The sequence below is a fragment of the Echiichthys vipera genome, assembly GCF_963691815.1.
Source record: "Echiichthys vipera genome assembly, chromosome: 17".
Taxonomy (NCBI): Eukaryota; Metazoa; Chordata; class Actinopteri; order Perciformes; family Trachinidae; genus Echiichthys; species Echiichthys vipera.
In genome coordinates, this window is record NC_139842.1 from 5,962,402 (window position 1) to 5,982,207 (window position 19,806).

Genomic DNA, 19,806 nt, shown 5'->3' on the forward strand with positions numbered 1-19,806 from the left:
GCACGGCGGCAGCAGGAGTGAACCGGCGGAGACGGTACCGGGGGAAGAAGCCGGTGACGGCGAGAGACCACTCAATCCACGGAATGAAACATATAGATGTGTGTTTTTCACAGTTTTGCTCCCGCTCGCTTCACGGTAATTACTCTTTTCTCATGTTCCGTCGAGTTAGCGCCGTTTCATGAGTCGCTTTGACGTGAGTTTGTAGCGGTTGCTAATGGTAGCTTTGCTCACGACATTAGCCGAGCAGCACCAGTGTTGACGCCGCCGAGTTAGCAGCTAACGTACAGCACTCCGTTTGTTAAGCTAAATACGTGTATTGCGTTCATTAGCACACCGAGTAACGCTATGTGTAATTGTTTGGTAACTAGATGTTAGTGTTCATCTTTGGGACAGTTTCCCAGACAAAATGGTTGTCCAACGTATCAAAGAATCAGTTGTTAGCTGACGTTGCTAACAGTGATGTAAGCTAGCATGCTAAGGGTTAGCTCACTATTAGCTACGCCCATTAGGCCTCACGCATTCCTGGACGACTAACGTCAGTGTTCTCCGGTCATTGTTCATCTGTATTCTGTATAAATAAGTAATAGTTTATCTGTGTCACTGAATATATTCATCTCATTGTTTATTTACGTAAGGAAATCATATATAAGTTGACAACCACGCAGCGAACATGAAACATGGTTCTCCGGATACCTGAATGATGTAGCTTTGTTTTGATTTTTTTTCATTACAGTTCTCTTTTCTGAACATCCTCACAACAAGAGGCTGACGAAGTGTTGAAGAGTCGAGGAGGCATTGTATTGTGACCAAAGGAGCCTGAAACCCAGTGTTTCACTGCAGGACCAGAAGTGGGGTGTCTGTCCGTGTGTGTGTGTGACTGTGGTGTGCTGCAGCTCTCCCTATGTGTGTCACGATGGGGGACATCAGTGACCTGGACCGACAGATAGAGCAGCTCAGACGCTGTGAGCTCATTAAAGAAAATGAAGTCAAGGCACTGTGTGCCAAAGCCAGGTAACAGCCTGTAATACACACACCGAAAACAACAACGAAATATGAGTTTAATCATAGTTGTTGACTCTTGCTAGGTGCATCCATTCATCACATAAAGCAAGTAATTAATCTGTGTCCTAACGACGTACTACATATTGATTTTATACATATTACATTACATATTATATATATTTACCACATACTAAGTATGAGGGGAGATCCAGATATATAAAGCCAGTGAATCAAACTGTCTGGAAGGATCCATGATGTGCCAATTCAATTTCACAATAAATAGCAAAACATTTTCCCAAAGATGAAAAACTTTTTTTCTTTATGCATAAGATAAAAAAAGAATAAATAAGTAAGGGATAGTGTAGGCGATTCATGTGTAGTTTCATTTGCAATGTCTCACTGTCTCACTCTTATGCCATTTATTATTTTGCTACCTAGAAAGAAATCAATAATTTACCATATTGATTTGAGTTGAAAGATAACTTTTTTCTGCCGCAGCTGGCATTAAATTTACAGGACTTCTTTGTGCAGATGTGATTGTGCAGATGAGGACTGCGTCCATAGCAGCAGTCTGCTATTCAGAAATATCAGACTGTAGAATACCGTAATTGTAGTATGGCATCTGTAAACAACTGTAACTCTTTTTCTGCAGGCTTGCTAGTTTGATAAAATCACTGTTTCTGGAATTTTTGCAAACAGAGAGTTGACACATGTTCTTTATATGCATTTTCAGAGAGATTCTGGTTGAAGAAAGTAATGTCCAGAGAGTAGATTCTCCTGTCACAGTAAGTAACATTTCCTTTGGCTCTTGTTTGCTGAGAGATTGAACATAGAATAAATATGGAAACAATGATTCTCCTTTTTCCTCCACAGGTGTGCGGGGATATACATGGTCAGTTCTATGACTTGAAGGAGCTGTTTAGAGTAAGTTTCTGTTTCTTCTTACACACTGCAGATTTATTTGTCAGTGTGTTGTATTTTACATTTGGCTAGGGGTGCTGGACAGAGCTGCCAACAATATCCAAGTGCAATATGCTAAATATACAATGCTGAACACTAATCCTAAAGAATAATTAGTCCTTTGTTAACATAATTCTATCAAAATGATAACATTCTTGATAACATTCCTGATAACTGCGTTTTAAATCGTTTCCCTTACTTTACACATGGTATTATAATGAGTTGATATATTATATTCAGTGTACCACCAGCAACCTCCTAAATACGCACATACAGGTCCTAAAAGTGTTTTAAAAGGCCATTTTAATGCAAACACACTAAATGCGGTTCATTTTGATACTTCGCTCGGGATTTTTCACTCCCTGTACTAGATGGCTTCCTGCAGCATCCACATCGTTTTCTACTAAGTGGAAAGGTGTTTTTAGTTTGTACATTTTTCTAATGAGATTTGTCAGTGTCCACATCTGACAGGTGTAGATAACTCTTGTGACATTGTGGTGCTTGTGGGGCTTGCTGTAGTTGTTCACTGGAGGGGGTTGTTTGGCTTATTCGTCTGTATCAGTGAGAAGCACTTGGGTCGAGCTTGATACAGGTCCAGTCCCACTGAAAGTGGTGGTGGCATCAATGCAATGTTGATATATTTGCAAAAACTTCACAGTATCCATTTGTAAAACTACTTGTTTTTAACCTTTCCATGTGATAGGTTGGTGGCGATGTCCCAGAGACAAATTATCTCTTCATGGGCGATTTTGTGGACAGAGGCTTCTACAGTGTGGAGACTTTCCTTCTTCTGCTGGCTCTTAAGGTACACGGGATCAGATCCCTTCTACTGCAGTTGCTTCTTGGTTTCTTCTATATAACAGGAGAAGCAACCATATGTGTGTTGATTCTCAATTCTTTGAGGACATGTAGAAGGCTTATGGAAGCCCCTGGTTCTAATGTCTTTGCTTTTGCTTTCCTCAGGTGCGTTACCCAGACAGGATAACCTTGATTCGAGGTAACCACGAATCCCGACAGATCACCCAGGTCTACGGCTTCTATGACGAGTGCCTCCGCAAGTACGGCTCAGTCACAGTCTGGAGATACTGCACGGAAATATTCGACTACCTGTCCCTCTCTGCTATCATTGATGGCAAGGTGAGATACCTTGTGCAATATTTTACTTATGACGAATGAAAATGTACACACACTTAATGCAGAGAATGAATGTTTCCATGGGGGTGTTGCTACTCTAATAGCTGGTTGAGTAACTTCTCAGTTTCCAACATGCCATTATTTATAATATTATATATTACAAGGTTTGACCCACTTCACTCTTTGTCCTTCAGATCTTCTGTGTGCATGGCGGCTTGTCTCCGTCCATCCAGACACTGGACCAGATCCGGACCATTGACAGAAAACAGGAAGTTCCCCATGATGGGCCGATGTGTGACCTCCTGTGGTCAGATCCTGAAGGTAAACGGCCGTCCTGTCCACTGATGTTAGCCCACATGTTTACAACCATCTCTCCCTGACCCTGCTGTCATGTTAGAAGCACATTTTTACTTGATTGATGTTCTCTCCATCAGACACTACAGGGTGGGGGGTGAGTCCCAGGGGTGCTGGCTACTTATTTGGGAGCGACGTGGTGGCTCAGTTCAACGCTGCGAACGACATCCACATGATCTGTCGAGCACACCAGCTGGTCATGGAGGGCTACAAGTGGCACTTCAATGAGACGGTGCTTACTGTGTGGTCAGCACCCAACTACTGCTACAGGTTTGTAGATATAGGAAAACACAAGTAGGATATTATATCAACATATCCTTAGACAAGGATGTCACAGTTACAAACTCTGCTCCAAAGATAGATCATGGTAGGATCAAATCTTTAGTGAAGCAGTATTTTCTCTTCCTGAGGTCTGAGGGCATGTCCAGACCAACACTAGCCCTGTGTGAAAATCCAGGCCCAACTTTTGCTGCAATGTCACCCAGCAAGGGACAAAGTCCTGATAGATAACTTTGACAAGTGAAGACAGTATTTCTGTTGCTTTCCTCGTAATCACTGTGTTGAGAGATAAAATAGTTGCAGCTATACGCACATAACCACAACCTGAAGCATTTTCTTGTCTCAGTCATGTGATTGTATGTTGGGATTAGTCCTGTCGCAGTTATTACATAATCATCTAATCGCAATAGTCTGAGCTGATCCCAATGATTTTGCATTTCTAGATTCCATAATCAAAGGAATTTAAAGCCAATGTTACATAAGTGGCAAAAAAAACCCACAAAGTGAGTTAGGTGTGTTTTTATCTGATGGTTAAAGTGTCTACCTGAACAGAGGGTTCATGGAAACCAAGAAACATGATTGGGCAGGTTCTTCTGTTTCAGCTCACGTGAGAATTATTTGTTGCTCAAGAAGCAACATGATGACAGAGGTGCTGATTTATTTACAACGGGGAATCTTCCGAACAGCTACAGAATTGTTTTGACAGCTCTGCCACTTCCATCCAGCTTTTGCAATGAGATCATTCACATTAAAATGTTTGGTTGGAAACATGGTGTCAAAGAAATAGCGTGGTTTCTTTCAGAAATGGCGCAGAGCAAGTTTAGAAAGTGTGTGTGTTCTAGTGAGAGAGTGTGTGTGTGTGTGATGTGGCCGAGCTCAGTTCTATGGGGTGTACGTGACGTGTGAGAGCTGACTTTTTATGTGTTTCAGCTTTAGGCTTTCTTCAGCATTACTGAGACCGTTGTGGGTGTGACCCCCTTTTAAACTTTTAAAGTCAAATTCTGAGTTGGCATGACTGCAAAAATAATAAATAAAAGATACACAGGGAGAATATATGCCTGGACATGAATGCAGCTTTCCCACTGTCATTAAAGGTTTCTATAATGTTGACGCAATTATAAGGCAGACTGCCAGCAGCGATGACGCTCTTGTATCCAGTTCGGTTTCGTTTGCACCTCTCACTGTGGTTATTATGGTCTGAGGTCATGAGGCTTCTTACATGGTTACCTGCTAATTGTTAGCATGCTGCCGGACATGGAAGAGGCTGATAATTAGCTGTACATATACTTGACTAGTCAGTAGCCCATGTTGCTCTTTATTTCATGTTAAATCAGTGACACTTGGATTACTTTTTATTTTAAACTATTTATTTGAATATGACAACGTGCCTCCTGCCTTTTCTATCAAGAATTCATTGACAGGCACCCAAGACAGCCAAAGACCTAAGGCAGTCAATCCCAGTTTCATGACACCCACAGCAGCGGGGTCAACTCTGCCCTTTTTCTTAGTGTAAGACCTTGTTGGTCACTAAGTAGCTTGGTGAATAGGTTTTAAGAGTACACTCTTTTAGTGATATTTAGGAGTCCTGGTCTGAAATTATGTGAATGTCCTGACTAGTTCTCTCTCTCTTTCTGGATCATCAGATGTGGCAACGTGGCGGCCATCTTGGAGCTGGACGAGCATCTACAGCGGGAGTTTATCATCTTTGAGGCCGCACCACAGGAGACAAGAGGCATCCCCTCCAAGAAGCCAGTAGCCGACTACTTCCTGTGAAGTCTTTGAGCAGACCGGTACCATTTCACACACCCCTCCCCACCCCCATCCTGCTGCTGGACGTCCTGTCAGTCTGAACTCAGAGCAGTGGTACAGGAAACCGGCTCACGGTGGAGGAGCTGGGTTTGTGCCGTACTGCCCGAGGCTGACAGAGCCGCCACTGTGAAGGTGTTAGGCGAGGTGGACACTGTGCCCATGACTGTTTGTCACTTCTCCTCAGCATTTCTTTCATTTCTATCGTCTTTGTAGATACGACTCTTTCCTCCTTGACCTAACCTTCACTACTCTGTAGTATTTTTCTATGACGAACATTGTCATCTAGTTTTAGAAGTATCTGGAAGGACGTAGATCTTTTTCTTTTTTTTTTTTTTTAAATATGCAGATGTAGGAAATTTAACATTCTTATCATTTAAGGAATTCCTTCAATGCATACGTTCTGTTTGTTTTTGATCTTTGTATAATTGTGCTGCCAGGATTAAATGCAAGATGACGTATTGTTTTTGCTCTTATGTTTCTTTTGAACTGTCCTCCGTCATGTGTGTCACTATTTAACATCCCCAGTGCTGCTGCTGCTCAGCACCACCACAGATCAACAGGAGTCACTATATCCACATTGTTTTCTCTCTTAATTCCTTTAAATCTACAAATCTCTGTAGGTCTGTCAATTTTGATATTGTGAGAATAAAGTTTTTGTATCAACGCTGATTTCTTTTCAGGTGTGCTTTAATGACACACAGCTACTAACCATGGCTTACATACCTACTGTGCCTATAGAAATAGTCACTTTTTTTGTTTTACAGCCTGAAATAATAATACATAAAAAAAAATATATATATTCCAGCTGTGATTTGCACATTTTGCCTTATTACATTTAAGTGTAATTTCTTTCCTCCAAAAAAGTGATGAGTCCCCAGATTTAATACTTTGTGGACGACCCTTTTGCTCTAATCACAGCCATCAGTCAGGTGGTCAGGGCTCTGACTAGGCCACTCTAGGACATTCACCTTCCTGTCCTTTAGCCACTGTTGTTTTTATGGAGGTGTGTTATGGGTCGTTGTGAACAGCCTGCCCATTTTCAAGTGTCCAACAGAGGGCTGCATGTTTTCCTGAATAATTTGGGTGGACTTGGCAGCATCCATTTCCCTTCAACCCTGACCAACTGCCCAGTCCCTGCTGAAGGAGACAAGACCACAACGTAATGCTGCCACCACCAGGCTTCACTGTAGGGGTGGTGTGCTGTGTTTGATTTCTGCCAAACATAGTGTTTGCCAACCTCTGCCATAAAGACATGTAACTCATTTAAGGTCACCATGGGCCTCTTGGTAGCTTCCCTGATCAATCTTTTCCTGGCTTGGTCATCCTGTTTGGAGGGGAGGCTCGATCTAGGCGAGGTCTGGATGGAGCCATATACTTAGTTAAAGCCTTTGAAATATTTTTATATCCTTCTCCTAACTTGTGCCTATTCACAACTTTTTTTAAAGAAAGCCTCTTTCCAACCATGGTGATTTCTTTGTTACCAGGCGCCACGAGGACTGGAATCCTCAAGGAACAGCTGATTTTATTCTCAAGTAAAATCAAAACCACCACAGTTGATGTCAGGTGGAGGCCACTTAACTTGGTGTGTGATCTGGAAGGTGATTGGTTATACCTGAGAATGAATATCATGTTTATTCTAAAGGGCCTCATCATTTTTCCAACACTTCTATTCTGGTTTTTCATGTTTTATCCATTTAATTTCACTTGAATGTTGTAAGGCAAAATGTGTAAATCACGCTGGAAATATATAATTATTTTTTATGTCTTATCAGTTCAGGCTGTAAAACAAAAAAGTGACTATTTCTATAGGCTCTGAACGCTCCTTCCCATCAGTAACGAAGGAGCTCAGTTCAGCATAAATCAGGTTTTCATGCATTGGTGAATGAAAACCTGTGCACATTGCTGTAAGACGTCTTCCTCGTAAGACCAACAACAGGATCCATGTTTGTGTAAAGAGCTCCTCCAGGACTCCCTCTCACTGAACTGGACTCGTGGTTGCTGTTGAAAGAGTATACAGTATATGTGATTAAAAGTCCAATCTGTTGGCAATCTTTCAGATGCAGATATGGACAGAGGACAAATACTGTAGCAGCATGTCCTCTGTGGTACATTGCGTCTTTAGTAAAATGATGTGTGGATTTATTCAAATATTACCAGGAGGGTGGAGAAACAAGCTCATGACAAAGAGCTTTCTGGTTTGATTGCTGGAGTTGCTATAAAAAAAAAAGTGGGGAAAGTGAAAAAGCATAAATTTCCTCTCTGTCATTATCACTGCTGATGCGCCTTTGAGCAAGGAAGCGGAGCTGCTCTGTGGCCAGCAGGTTAAACTGGTTGAGTTGGGTAGCTTGTGTAAGTAAAGGTTTGATGCAAAAGAGCACAATGCTCTCAGTCCACCTGCTCTGATTGTTTGAAGTTTTTTTTTTTTTAACCACTTAGTCAAAATGAAACGCTGTACTCAAAACCTTGTTTCCACCAAAACTATACACAGCTTTCATATGAGTATCTCTTTATCAACACTTCCATCACAGTACTATTCAGACATGGTTTGGCTTCATGAGGCCATTCATCTTCAACCGCTTATCCCGGGGTCGGGGTCGCGGGGGGTGCTGGAGCCGGTCCCAGCTGACATCGGGCGTGAGGCGGGGTCCACCCTGGACAGGACGGCAGTCTATCGCAGGGCACATAGAGACGAACAGAGACAGACAATCATTCACACCTACGGGTGATTTTATAATCTTCAATGAACCGAACACGTGCATGTCTTTGGATTGTGGGAGGAAACCGGAGAACCCGGAGAAAACCCACGCAGACACAGGGAGAACATGCAAACTCCACACAGAAAGGCCCAGGCCGGGATGCGAACCTGGAACCTTCTAGCTGTGAGGCGACAGTGCTAACCACTACATGCAAATGTGTGATAACGTAGGTTGTCTAGGGTTTTTGTTTTTTCCCCAAAATAGGTTGTAATGATTGCATCAGCACAACACACGCTGCACATGAGTCTGTAGATGAGCTCCAGTTTGCTTCCAGAGACTGTAAACTCAGAGTTGATACATTAGACTTCTGAGAACACAGCTGTTTCTGACTGATCTCACACCGATTAGTCAAAATAGAAACAACACTGCTGCGGTGTGAACCACTGAACACTTCAATATGACCTGATTTACAGCAGTGGAGAGCAACTAAGTACATTTACTTAAATACTTAAGGTATTTTAAGGTATATGTACTTTACCTGGCCAATTCCGTTTCATACTCCTTGACACTTCTAGAGGAAATGTTGTACTTTTTACTCCACTACATTCATAGTTTTTGCTTCTAGTTACTTTGCATATTCTGCTCATTAAAGCAAAATATTAACAACAGAAAGAATATAGAAACGCAGAGGCTGTCTGCAAAAAGGGCCAAGGTGGACTCTTCTTCCTGAGGAGGCTGAGGTCCTTTGACATCTGCCGGACGATGCTGAGGATGTTTTGTGAGTCTGTTGTGACCAGTGCGATCTTCTTGGCTGTCACATGCTGGGGCAGTGGGCTGAATGTCGCGGACACCAACAGGCTGAACAAACTGATCAGGAGGGCCGGTGATGTCGTGGGGGAGGAGCTGGACCCCATGACGATCTGATTTACCTGAAATGAAGTTGTGGGCAACGGGCTGTGTTTTATTTTATTGATTCACTCCGTTGTTTCCCTTTAGTATCATTATCATCATCATCATCATCATTATTATTATTATTATTATTATTATTATTTAATTTGACCCATTTATCAATTTATTATATGTATTCATTTTATTTTATTATTTATTATACTTATTTATTCAGAATTATTTATTTTTTATTGATAAACTACCTGACTTTGGTGCAAGCTGAGTGTGTGTGTGTTTGTGTGTGTGTGTGTGTGTATTTGTGTGTATGAGTCGGGGTTTATGAATCATAGGTAATGTCCAGTTCAAAATGCGGTTGTTATTATTATTGTTTTTTATTTAATCTTGTGTACAAACATAAGGAAACGACAATAATAATCTAATGACATAATATTCTGAAATGGACCATTTTGCTAAACGAGTATTTACTTTTTGAACTTTAAGCACATTTTTGATGACTTTTGTTCTTTTACACTATAACATTTTATAAAATGTAAATATCAACGCAAGTGTGGTATAATTAGTACTTCCACTACTGCTGTTATGGGATCAGACTGGGTCTCACACACACACACACACACACACACACACACACACACACACACACACACACACACACACACACACACACACACACACACACACACACCAAGTCTGCAGGCGAGTTTTTCAAGATCAACCAAAACCTGCCTCTCGTTCCCGACACCTCCACCCGGAAATACTAAAGTCTTGCTCTCTCATCTTTCTCACAGAGGCTTCGGGGCACAAACTAACAGGTAACACTGACACCGCAGTCTTTCTTTTTTCACTTATATTATCACTAAACACTAATGTTAGATATTTAACTGCGAGTCCTCGCGGTGTTGGTAGAAAGTTCTCTAAACTCCAGAGAAAGGGAACTTCTTTATCCTCAGATTAATCCGCTTATTAACCAACTCACGTGCGGTGAGTTTGTTCTCTGTATTTCCGGACACACACACACACACACACGCATATTTACCGTAACCGTGCGGCTGTATTCTTCTTCTTAACATGGGTCAACCTTAAAACCGTATACAGAGTCTACGAGGTCAACGGCGCCGGTGTTTGCACGCGCTCTATGTTCACAGTCGTTTGTTTGGCGCGTGTCATTGTCCCAGTTTGACAGTGTGCGAGCCTCCATCAGGAAATATCACTGTTTATAGGTATTTGCTTCCCCGTAACCGTGCATCAGAGGAGACATAGACTTAAAGACAGCTGATGAAACAGGAAGAGCTTCTGGTCAATTCGGCTTACTGATATTCTGCACCCGGTTCCTCTCCGCTGAGAAATACGGACTTCAGGTGCGTCACTAAACCCCATCAGTGTGTGCTGGGTTGACTCTGCGTGGCGGTAATATTCACGGAGTCCCTTCATTTCTTGAGTAGCCTACATAGATGCATATAGACGTGCAGCCCATGCCTCCTGTGTTTTCTGTTTGTTAAAGTAATACGAATGAGCCGCTCACCACTCTGCAATGTCTGCAGCAGTTGATCCACCAATTCTCCTGGAAATCACCTTAATATATGCAACTATACATTTGTCTCTTCCACTAATTTAAACTGATGTCAGAAACACTTATTTCGTGCTTAGTTAGTAATTGAAGCAGTTCAACTCTGACCTGTGTGACAACATCTCTGCGATTTTTATCAAGTACAATATAAAGCATGTGCCAGTTTGTTTTGCTCATGGCACAGGTGAGAATCCTTTTTCTTTGTGTGTTCCAGGTGAAATGATGGACACCCAGAGCCAGGTCGTGGACAGGTTGCGCTCAACGTTTCGTTCAGGCGTCACGATACCAGAACAGTTCCGTCGGACTCAGCTGACCCAGCTGCTGTCCCTGATCACAGATAACGAGGAAGAGATTCTGAATGCTCTGCACAAAGACCTTGCCAAGGTACAGCGCTGTACTCATGTGCCATGACATGATACACAGACATGACACAATCCATGCGTTACGTTATTTTTACTCCTACTTCTAGAACTGTTCTCCTTATTCAATTGAGCCAATTTCATGTGATAGAAATGACTGATGGGAGTGAGAAATGGTGTTAAGTTCACACACAAATATGAAATTCTTTCTAATTGGTTATTGAATTAGTACGTTTGATGCACACATGATGCTCGGTGTCTGATCAAGCAGAGTGTATCATCACGTTTGTCAGCTGCACTAACCTCCCTCTCTTGTTGTAGCCAAAGTTCGAGGCCATCCTATCCGAGGTCGATATTGTGATCAATGAGCTGCACTACACCATCTCTAACTTCTCCAGCTGGATGAAGCCAGAGTACGTCAGCAAAAACCTGGTAGGTTCAACTGTTGAGCGAGCCTCCTTTAAATGTCAAAATGATAACAAGCTCTTTGTTTTCACCGTCTTTCTTGAACGACACACATTTTAATAACGGTCAGATCTTGAAGTGCTCATACAATTGTCTGAATGTCACTTAGATTATTAAAACTGCAACTATTCGGTTTTTCTCACTTGGAGAAAGAAGTGCAGCAACACCACTCCAGTGTATCAACGATTACACAACGATCGAAACCCACTCGAGTCCCTTTAATCCCTCTGGGGTCCTGTTTTGTAATGGAGACACGCCCAGTGAAAGGACATTTGAGAGGGCGTGCCCTGAAACTCACCCAGCGGTCACATTGTGCCTCAATGGAAACGCGCCTTATGATGTGTTAAAACATTTTTATACATACATTATAGGTGTTCAACAATTATTTGTATAATTGTTTACAATTAGTTATTATTTAGTGCAGACATATACATATGACTTGCATAAGTCTTTATGTTATCAAGTGTGTAAGTGTGACCAACATTATTTACAAAGAGTTACTAAACACTGATTTCACAGTGTACTGACACACCTCTGCATCACTGCAGTCAGCTGTGAAGTGACATCACTGGAGGGTTGTTGAACAGGTGCTGCACTTTCACAAAGGACAGATTACATTGTATTTCATTTAGCTGCCGTTTTTATCCAAAGCAACTTCCAATAAGTGCATTCACAAGGGTAAAACCTCAGAACAGCTAGAATAAGAGAGTTAGCTTCAAATAAGCCAAACTACTACAGAGCGCTACATATAAGTGGAGGATGTGAATAAGCTTGCGTTTTTAGCCTGCAGCAGAAGATGTATAGACTCTCTGCTGTCCGCAAGTCAATGGGGAGCTCGTTCCACCATTTGGGAGACAGGATAGCAAAGAGTAATGACTTGAGTGAGTGAGTGAGGGCAGCAGCAAGCCAAATGGCCGATGCAGAGCGGAGTGGGCGAGCTGGGTTGTGAGGTTTAATTATGTCCTGGATGAGAAAAAAAAGACTTGACTTTTAATATTTTTTACAGGATTAGCAGTCCTCCTTCACCTCATGTCTAAAAAGCTTTGAATGAGCGCAGGAAAACCTTTTCCGTGTAATATTTATACATCAAAATGTTTTTTCAGGCCACAAAGCTGGATGACTGTTTTGTCCGGAGGGAGCCGTTGGGAGTGGTGTTGATCATCGGGCCGTGGAACTACCCCCTGCAGCTCATCCTCCTACCTCTGGTTGCAGCCATCACTGCAGGTACCTTCCACACACGTCACCAGAACACACACAGCGTGGACTCAAAGGAGCAGTGTATAGGACTATGGAATATAATATTCAGAACTATGTTTTGATTCATGTATACTCACCTGAAACTGAGAGTTGTCTCAGTTTAAATGGGCCCTTAATGTGTACGTGGGGAGTGGGTCCTCTTCTGTGTTCCTCCACCATATTTCTACACTAGCCCAGACAAAACCAAACACTCCTTTTTAAAGCTGCACCACTCAATGTATTTTCAACAGGAGGTCCAGTTGGGTAAATTTCACTAGCTCGGTGCTCAAAGCAGAATTAAATGATTATCTGGGATGGAATGTGAAGCTGGTACAGGTTGACCTGCTTGTCATGGGTATCGGATGTCTCCATCTTGACAAGACTTCTTGAAGATTGGGTTCTCGTAAGGACATTACAACAAAACAACAGCATGCCTATCCTTGATGCCAGTGAGGGCTGGTGCATTCCTTTCCGAATCAAGCATGCTTTATTTAAGCGTGAGATTATGGGGCTGAGGAGCCTCTGAAACATGTGTGAAACCTTGATCACTGCTGTCATTACTGATCGGATGATGTGGATGTATCCAACCAGGAAACTGTGCGGTCATCAAGCCTTCAGAGGTCAGCGCCGCCACAGAACGTCTACTAGCAGAGCTCATCCCCAAATACATGTCTCAGGTAAACAACTTTGAGTTTTTTGTTTCTTGTTAAAGTCCCCTCTGAAGCAGAAGTCTGAATGCATTCGTCCTGTGACGTCTTTCCCCCAGTGAAATGGAATGTTTGAGCGGTGTTCAAGAGCAATTTAAATCAGATCCTTCACATTTGATTGGATCATAATAACAATAATAACTTGGGGTCACTCCATACTTGGTCCAGGACTTGAACTTGCCACCCTCCTGTTCCCACCTAGCGAGAGACCAGCGAGTCTCACTTGATTGGATAAAATTTTGTAAGTGCAGGATGAGCCATCAAACATTTGAACAGAAAACATAATAATACTCTTATTTAAATTATTCTTTTGACACATATCTGGCATATAAAGAGACGTTTCATTTCACTGACTCTTTAAATCCACAAGTTCAATCACAGTGTAAAGTTCTTGGTCGTATTTGTGAATGCTACTCTGGAAGTCCAGACGGTCCGCGTGCAAATTTCGTTTTGCTCTGCAGCTGCCTCTGGGCACGCACCGTCGGAGCTCATTAACTATGTCAGAAAATCTCAACTCACCAATCAAAATGTACAATCTGTTTATGGGCGGGCGTAACCAATGAGGACAGTGAGTAGCATCAAAGTCGTGATAATAAAAAACAAAGATGGCTGCGGATGATCGGTCGTAGTGCCATCCAATTGCATGTGGTGGTATGTTGAAATGTCTTCAATGGTGCAGCCCCTTGAATTGGGAAAGCAGATTGAGGGTCCGGATTTTCAGGCTAATGTATGTGAATGTGTTTTATACCTAGAAACTATCAAGGAGCGACTGGAGTCCACATCTCCTTCGTAATGTGTATGTAGTGTCGTTGGGGTTGGAACCAAGTGAGGCTAGACACAAAGATAAACAATCTCTTCATGAAACAACTAAATTCAATTCAAATGTATTTTTATAGCATCATATCATACAAAGGCAGTTCAGAGTGATTCCCAGGAAATTAAAACGGCTAAAATCATATCAATAGACATTCATGCATACAAACACACAACTACACAGCACATACATCCGCACAAACAAGCATAGAGTAATAGGGTGTGTTACAAACCTGCAGGCTACATGAAATTAGACTTAACGACTTCATAGAGCAGTGGGAGAAGTCTTTTTATTATGTAAAATGTTAATTACGTGTCATTCATTTACCTGACACCGGCTGGTCTTGGGGCCAATAATGCTGATATGTGAGAGCTGCTGTGTGTTTATAGCTATTGTGTCAAAGGAAGGAACAATATGTCTGTTATAACTGTACTCTGTAATGTATGGTGATACTGATCTATGTGATCAGCTGGAGCTTGGCACAGTGACTCCGACAGTCTTGTTGTTGCAGGACTGTTATGCAGTTGTTCGTGGTGGAGCGGAGGAGACCAAAGCACTTTTGCACAATCGCTTTGACCACATCTTCTACACAGGTAAAGCCTCCTCTTTTCTCCAATTGTGTCCTTTACACCAAAATGTGACCAACACATCAAAGACACACTCTTGCTGTGTTCTCAGTACGAGCTAGAAAAACAGCAAGTGTCAGACGTTACGTTTGTAGCTTCATGTCGCCGGCTTCCATTGTAAATGATGTGTAGCCTGTTGCACCGGTAAACAAGGCATGAGATCAAAACATCACGGTTAATAGATTTAGGTTATAGAGTTTTATATATATATATCAACTGTACATATTTAAGGTGATTACATTTCCTGATTTTAAAAACATTGTAATGTTAGTGGGATATGCTAAACGGTATTGTTTACTTGATGTAGAAAGGGCCAATATTTCATTACAAACATAAGCCATTATTAGCTACTGATACCAAGACAAGTAAGGCTGATGTGTAATAAAGTGTTTTACTTATTATGAATTCAACTTTTCATCTGTAACAGGAACTTAAAGATCCAGATGTTTGTCAGTGTGTCAACACTTTAGTCCATAGAAAGAAAAAAAGAATATCTGAGCATTAGCAGCCAGATATGATAAAATGTAGAAACAATCTTGTTGACTCTTTAGCTGTGTCTTTCAGGTTCTCAACATGTGGCTCGCACCATCCTGCAGGCAGCCGCGGTTCACTTGACCCCAGTGACCTTGGAACTGGGTGGCAAGTGTCCGTGCTTCATATACGGTCGGGTGGACATCACGGCCGCTGCTCGCCGCTTGGCATGGTCAAAGTTTTTTAATGCTGGCCAGAGCTGCGTAGCTCCGGACTATGTACTGTGCTCCCCGGCCACCCGGGACGCCCTGCTGCCTGCATTGCGCCAGATCCTGGAGGAATTTTACAGCAAGGAGCCTCAGAGATCTCCTGACATGACCCGCATCGTGTCGCCCCGACACTGGACTCGACTCATGGAGCTGCTCCGGAAGTCAAGTGGCAAGCTTGTTTTGGGAGGAGAAGGCGACCAGGAGGACAAGTACATTGGTGGGTTAAGAAGCAGGAGGGATATGAGGGGGGTGCCATCCTTATCTGACTGAGGTTTGTGACCGTTCTCAGCAGCCTGTGTGTATCGATAAATCCAAGAAGCTGTCCGTAGTGCTGAAGTAGCAGACACATTTGAAATTGCAACTTCCTGCCCTTATGTTGGTTTCATCTCAGAGCTATAATATTAAACTATAAAGCTGAATGAAAACATGGCCTGAGTGTAGTTAAAACACAGCAGTAGTAAGGGTAATATTAGTCGGGCTCAACAGATGAACAGTGCTGCGACACGTGTTGGATGTCAGGCTTTGTCCCTCCCCTTGTTCCCTTCCACTATCTGCATGTTATCGTTCTCAGAAATGCCTTCGCTATGGGTAACATCAATAACAACAACAGCTTCCGAGCTTTGGCCTAAATTTGGTTTGTGCAATAAGGCAGGCCTGCATGTGCGCCCATCGATTTAAGGATAAAGCTTAGTTTTCCAAGCATCACTCTGAGTTTGGACTAAAACAACTTGAGCACTCCTTGTTTTTGGTAATTTTCTTTTGTAGGGAATTAGCCATGTTAATGTCAGGGCTCGCCAGCCAGCATGAAAATTTTCCACCAAAACAAGTTAGTCAACGTCTCCTGTAGCGCAGCCCAAGACATTTGTGGCTGGTTTAAAGATATGTAAAGATAAACAACCAGAGTGTATGTGTGGAGCAACCACACCCTACACCCTACTGTGTAGGGTGTGGCAAAGCGAGACTGCTAATGTTAATTAGCCACACATCACATGAGCCCAAGTGACTTCAGAAACTGTAGAATACATTTTTATCCCCTTATTTTAGACATTTTTTGTATTATTTGTGACAGTGATAGTAGCACAAATAGAGAATAGCCATACAGTCTCATGTCTGATGAAGGGCTGGGGCCCGAAACGTTACATGGTGCAGTAAAAACTATCTGGAGCTGATTCTGGTGTGCAGATTCACCGTTTATTCTTGATTTTTTTTACAAGGCACAGCAGCATTTGTGATCATACAGAATGATAACACTCGATATTTTATTCTTGTCAGCTCCCACAGTGATGGTGAATGTGGATGAAGATGATGCTCTGATGAAGGAGGAGATCTTCGGTCCCATCCTGCCCATCCTCACAGTGGAGTCTCTGGAGGAAGGCATCGACCTTATCAACCGCCAAGAGAAGCCACTGGCCCTCTACGTCTTCTCTGACGAGACCTCTGTAAGAACACAAAGCTCTGCAGCCTCCCACATCACAGCTGTAGACACACTGTCTCATGTTGTCCTTTCTCTTTAAAGGTGGTAAACACAGTGCTGGAAAGGACCAGCAGTGGAGGGTTCTGCTCTAATGACGGGATCATCCACATGTGCCTGCCAAGCCTGCCCTTTGGTGGAGTAGGTAGGTATTACCCTGCTTTCCCCCCACCTTTGCTATCTACAGAATCAGGGTTATAAGTCCTCGGTATTCTGATGAACGGTGTTAAGCATGTCTCTGTGACAAAAGTCCCAGCAGACCAGAGCATCGGAGATCTGCCAAAATCAGCCGAATGGTGCTTAATACGTCATCATGCTCTGACGAAACTTTGGTTTATAGCCGATTATCTGTTCTGCGTCAACTTCTGCCACTGAGGCTGGCGTTAATCTAAACACAATGTCACCATTGCCAAGACACAGACCTGGATTAAAATGGAATAACGGGTTCCAGAGTTGCCGTATTAGACTAGAAGTGGACGGAAGACGCTTATGTGGAACTGACAGAAAGCATTTAACAGGGTTGTGTCTAGATGGTAACCCCCACTTCCTGACCCCCCTGTACAGTAACATTAACCATACAGGATTGATGCCTAGCCTCGTGGTTGCAAATCTTACCTTATAGACACAACCATTTAACAGTGTGGATCTAAGGAAAAAGCTCAAGGGGGCTTTAACAGGCTGGTTGATGTAAACTGGACATTATAAATGTGGAGTCCCACAGGGTAGTGTTTTGGATCCACTTTTCCTTTTGATTGTATATAAATCATTTGATTGCTGATGTTTCATATGCAGATGATTGTGCTTTATCAATGTCTCCAAAACACAAAGAAAGTATAGCGAGGATCTCTGTGAGGGTCTTCAGACTGAGTATTTGCAACCTGACAACAGATTATCGTCTCGTTTTCAAGTTAATGGTTCCACCTTAACTTTGTGTTTGGCCATGGTTTGCTTGATAGAAAGTTATTCCCTTTATAAACCCTATTTCAAGCTGAAGGGAAACTTAGGCCGACTTCCAAGTTTATGGTTAAAGCTGGGGAATTTTTAATTCTAAAAAATAATATTACTGCATATTTGAGTTGAGACTTTCCTCGATTGGTTTTGGTGCAGCTTTTATTGTTTCCAAGATGATCGTATGGATAACATGCCTAGCTATGAAAAGCACATTCTTACGGCCAAATATGTAACGATAAAGCAAGAATCTCTGTCCTTTGCACATCTAGAGAATAGTTCATGTGATCTACTTCACGCTTGGCACGCATTGCTGGGGACCCAAAGATGTGCTTCATGTCTAATTGAATGCAATTTTGCCCGATGGTGGTGCTATAATAATGAACTTTATGCTATATCCTGTCACTGCATTACAAAACATCTCCTGAACACTTTGTGGACATTTTAAAACGCCGTCCATACGCACGCTAAATTGTAAAATTTCAGGAAAAGGATGAGAAGAGGGTCTAGTTTATTTTTGCATGTTTTCATGTAATTATTTTGGAGAAGAAAATTCCTTTGCAGCCTGATTAAAATGTAGTAAGAGAAACCGTAACATGCATGTTTTTTTGACGGGTGTTGTCCACTCCTTCCAGGGGCCAGCGGTTGGGGCAGTTATCACGGCCGCTGGGGCTTTGAGACGTTCAGCCACCAGCGGGCCTGCATGCTGCGCGGCTGGGCTCTGGAAAGACTCAACGGGCTGCGGTACCCTCCGTACCAAGAAAACAAACTGAGCTGGCTGCGCTGGACCACCTCTGCCAAAAGCAGCTGCTCAATTATGTGATGACGATGTGCGTGAAAGTAGTTTTTAATCCTGTATGTATGAATGTGAATATGGAACTAATCATCTTTTAACGTTTTTTTTTAGGGAAGCTTGTGTTTTGTGTATATTACTGGATGCTTTGTGCAGACCTCTATAACACTGTAATCATCTGTCACTATTATAGTTTTGTCTGCAGTGCCTTTAGAATATACCCAAGCCTGTATTTTCTCACATATTGTTTTATGTATTCTGGTTTGTTATTTAAAAAACAACATGTAAACTGGCTCAGATATATTAGATGTCTGCTTATTAACTTTATCCTCTTGCACTGACATTTTTACGTGGTGTTAGCTTTATATTGTAAATGTTCTGGTTACTTGGTTTATATTCTATTTGTCTCTGCAGAGATTCAGATGTCTAGTCTGTATTTTTAATAGTTTTTTTGTGAAATACTGTAAATAAATTTGAAATTGTACTTTTCTTGTCTAACAATTTCTTTGAAAGTGGATATTCTTCAACAAAAGCATACAAACAAACCAGGACACACTGAGCATGTGCTGCTACTGGACAGTTACAATATGTAATGCTAATGAATTCAACTCTTTAGTAAGAAAGGAGGTGAAAAAAACTAAAAATACTTTAACATATGTGAGCAGGATCTCATTTGACGCAAGCTTCTAAACGTTAATGCACATGCAGGTCATCAGAAACATTTCCTCCCTCTGCTCTGACTCCTCCAAATGCCGTGACTGTGTGGGTCATATTTATCAACTACCCAATACCTGGCATGCAGGAGCACAAATGCATAAAGTATTATCAGGTGCAATGACATTACCCAGACTAAAGTTATGACAATATCTGAGCTAAGAAAACGGCATCCATTCGTTCGAACGTTGCCTGATTTAGATGCGTCCTGGATAAACCGGTG

General features: G+C 42.2%; 2 protein-coding genes across 3 annotated transcripts; both read left to right on the forward strand.

Annotated features, from left to right (window-relative positions):
- LOC310959876 (serine/threonine-protein phosphatase 4 catalytic subunit B) lies at positions 1-6,140 on the forward strand. Its single transcript, XM_083931374.1, has 9 exons — positions 1-135; positions 734-1,011; positions 1,736-1,787; positions 1,876-1,926; positions 2,666-2,767; positions 2,926-3,099; positions 3,291-3,417; positions 3,531-3,720; positions 5,373-6,140. The coding sequence occupies exons 2-9, from the start codon at positions 902-904 to the stop codon at positions 5,500-5,502; spliced, it is 936 nt and encodes a 311-aa protein (XP_083787500.1). The 5' UTR covers positions 1-135; positions 734-901; the 3' UTR covers positions 5,503-6,140.
- A 3,767-nt stretch (positions 6,141-9,907) lies between these two features.
- On the forward strand, positions 9,908-19,353 carry aldh3b1 (aldehyde dehydrogenase 3 family, member B1). Of its 2 annotated transcripts, none has more exons than XM_083931371.1 (10): positions 9,908-9,955; positions 10,925-11,094; positions 11,391-11,501; positions 12,638-12,758; positions 13,362-13,447; positions 14,803-14,884; positions 15,482-15,874; positions 16,930-17,096; positions 17,174-17,273; positions 18,712-19,353. In XM_083931371.1, the coding sequence occupies exons 2-10, from the start codon at positions 10,930-10,932 to the stop codon at positions 18,897-18,899; spliced, it is 1,413 nt and encodes a 470-aa protein (XP_083787497.1). In that variant the 5' UTR covers positions 9,908-9,955; positions 10,925-10,929; the 3' UTR covers positions 18,900-19,353. The 2 variants fall into 2 exon arrangements, with proteins under 2 accessions (XP_083787497.1, XP_083787498.1); XM_083931372.1 differs by lacking the exon at positions 9,908-9,955 and adding an exon at positions 10,461-10,501.
- The last annotated feature ends 453 nt before the right edge of the window (positions 19,354-19,806 follow it).